Source organism: Nannospalax galili, unplaced genomic scaffold, assembly GCF_000622305.1.
Source record: "Nannospalax galili isolate Female #2095 unplaced genomic scaffold, S.galili_v1.0 scaffold402, whole genome shotgun sequence".
NCBI lineage: Eukaryota > Metazoa > Chordata > Mammalia > Rodentia > Spalacidae > Nannospalax > Nannospalax galili.
In genome coordinates, this window is record NW_008348875.1 from 3,663,171 (window position 1) to 3,666,116 (window position 2,946).

General features: G+C 47.2%; 1 protein-coding gene across 1 annotated transcript in view; it reads right to left on the reverse strand.

Moving 5' to 3' along the window:
* The window catches only part of Galc (galactosylceramidase), a 64,764-nt gene extending 62,356 nt beyond the window's left edge, over nucleotides 1-2,408 (reverse strand). The window contains exon 1 of the mRNA XM_029569876.1: nucleotides 2,176-2,408. Coding sequence (XP_029425736.1) covers nucleotides 2,176-2,370 — 195 coding nt within the window. The 5' untranslated portion in view covers nucleotides 2,371-2,408. The remainder of the gene's footprint in view (nucleotides 1-2,175) is intronic.
* Between the last annotated feature and the right edge of the window lie 538 nt (nucleotides 2,409-2,946).

Below are 2,946 nucleotides of genomic sequence, written 5' to 3' on the forward strand. Positions count from 1 at the left end.
CACAATAGAGGGATGCTTTTGGAAGCCCTTGTCAAGAAATTCCAATGGACTCTCATGAATATTTGAAAATTGCCCTGCTCTGATGTTTTTTCAAGTTCCCTGTCTAGAACTTGTAATGCTTATTACTCTTGCCTTTACTTCTCCTTCACATCTCCAATTCAGAATTCAAGGACTTTCTCCCCCCCCCACCCCCGCCAGGGATAAGTGTTATGCAATTTGGGAGTCTTTTAGACAGACCCACTGAAGGGGTACTCCAGTTGCCTCACCCTGCATCCCTTTTCAGCATGGAAGAAGCCAGAGCGGTCTGCATCCCTATTACCTATTGACAATTTGGGTAACCTCTTCAGAGGATAGTGTGATAAGAATAGGAGGTAGAAATTGGCTAGACAGTTAGGGTTAAAAGACTCCAAAGAAAAGCAGCCAGTTTCTTGGCTAAAAGTCAAAATGTCCTTGGGCCTCTTAGCAACATACTCTGTTCCAAAGGCCAAAAATATCAAAAGTATTTGGGAGCTCTTATCTAATCTCTAAAAGATTTTAGAGTTACCTCTTCAGAGCAGGAAATGTTAGAACAGCAAAAAGCCCCATTTAAAGAAAAAAAAAAGAGTACACAAAGTTGTCAGGAAAAAACAGGAAAAAAGTGGGGAGATACGAGAAGAGTTGAAGGGGAGGGAGTGGGCGTGGATTTAATCAAAACACCTTATATGCATGTATAAAATTCTCAATAAATAGTTTCTTATAGTATTTTTTAAATTAAAAAAATTTATTGAGAATTTCATACAAGCATATAAGGTGTTTTGATTAAAAAAAGAAACTGGAGCAGCTGTTAAAGGCTAAGGCTAACAACCAAAATGTTAAAGAAAAGAAACTGAAGCAAGGAGAAATCGAATAGGAAGTGAATGTCAGAGGCCAGAATGGCTTCAACAAACATAAGCCCACATTCTAAGTACCTTTCCAAAATGCTCTCCTATAAATACCAGATTAAGTGACAGCAATCTAAACACAAACTGTGCTAGATAACAGAGCTCCACAAAAAAGAAAAGCTTAAACTGGGATGCAAATATAATATTGCAATCATCCTCATTATTGACTGTGCTCCAAAAATGAGTGCTGCAGTACACTTAAAGACACTAATAATTGGGTGTTTACTGCATTAGGTAAGAACTTCCTGCTCTAGTTTATAAAATGATTTTTCTTTTTGAGACAGGGTCTCATATGTAGCCCTGGTTGGCCTGGAACTCACTATGTAGACTAGTGTGGCTTCCAATTCAGAGATCTGTTTGCCTCTGCCGCCTCAATGCTAGAATTAAAGGCATGTGTACAACACCTGGTTATAAATTGATTGTTTTAATTATTTTAAAGTGAGTTAAATAAGAATAAAAAATCTAAAGAAAACCTATGAGATTAGGTTTAATACCACAAATTGAGGTATCAGGAGGATTGGTGCCTTATAGGAAACATTTATTTATTTTTTTAAAGGAGAATCATAGCACAAAAAAAAATGCATTAGCTCATTAGTCCCCACTCTCCGCTCCCCACGGAATGAGGTATATAAGAGCTCTCTGCTGTATGCCTAACTTACTCTAAAATTACTTTTAAAAAACATCTTCCCACTCCTGAGATCTTTGAATCAGGAGAAACCTCTCAAAAGAACCTATACTTTAACCAGCATACCTAGTGACTCTTCTGCACCTGAGACAGCATTTCCCATCCCATCTCACACACACACACACAGCGCCTAGACTTTAACCTTGGTGACTCACAGCCTACACTTTAACCTGACTTCTGCACCTGAGACAGCCTGCATACCGCCCCCCCTACACCTTATCCAGCACATTTGGTGACTCTTCTGCACCGGTTCTAAGGCTTCCGACTCTAGCCCCAACAACCACCTCCCTAGGGGCAAGAGAACCTCTCTGGCAACCCGCTGGGGCGTCCTCCTCGGCTCGCTGCCCTTTCCCGACAGCCCCACCCACTGGGACCTGTCGCCCAGAGCACCTGAGCCCTTGAGCCCCGAGTGTCCCAAGCCTCAGCTTCACTGCCTGCCTGGGCTCATCTTACAGGTGCCGCGAGGTCGGCCCTGAGGGCGACTGCCCTCTCCCGGCAACGCCAGGGGGCTTGTGTGACCCGGCGGCCGGCGTTCCCCGCGCTCCCGCGCTTCCTCTCCTCCGCGCTCACCCCGCCGCCGCTGATCGCGCCGATGCCTTGGAACTCCAAGCCCAGCCCGTCCGAGTCGTCGAGCACGTACGCGCCCCCGGGCGCCAGCAGCGTGCACAACAGCAAGTGCACAGCGACACGGCCCGCCGAGCCCGCGGCGAGGGTCATGGCTTTCGCTCGGCGTTGCCGGGAAGCCTCGAGTGGGCTGTCAGCCATTGTGCGGGTCACATGACTGCGGAGCTCAGGGAGGCGGGTCCGGTCGCAACCATGATGAGGGAGGGCAGGAGGCTGCTGAGGCAGCACTCGCCATCTTAAGAGGGGGCCGCGACCTCTAACGCAGCCGCAGTAGTGCTGAAGGGGAGGGAGGTTGAGCGAACCTTGCCTTGTCTCTTCTGTGTCAGTGAGGCCTTACCTGTCTCTGTGTGTAGTTACTTAGTGACCACTCTTCCTACCTCACCTGATGTTAGGGAAGGGGATGGCCAACACCTGCCAGAAGAGGGGACTGAGTGGTCCTCCCCCTGTATCTCAGGGCTCCTTATCAGTAGGAATCAGAGCAAGGAGGAGGACGTGGCATGGAGCACCTAAGCAAGCCCCCAGTTTAGCGATCAGCTTGTTTGAGTCACTAGCTTTAAAAGTTCCTGAATTCTTCTAAGCCAACGCGAAACAAGAACAACGGATGAGTGAACGCAGGACTACTGTATTAGTTACTGCTCTCTTGCTCTGACAGCTTTGGAAGGAAGGGCTTTTTCTGGCTCAGAACCGGAAGGCTCAGTGCGTCATGACAGAGAAATC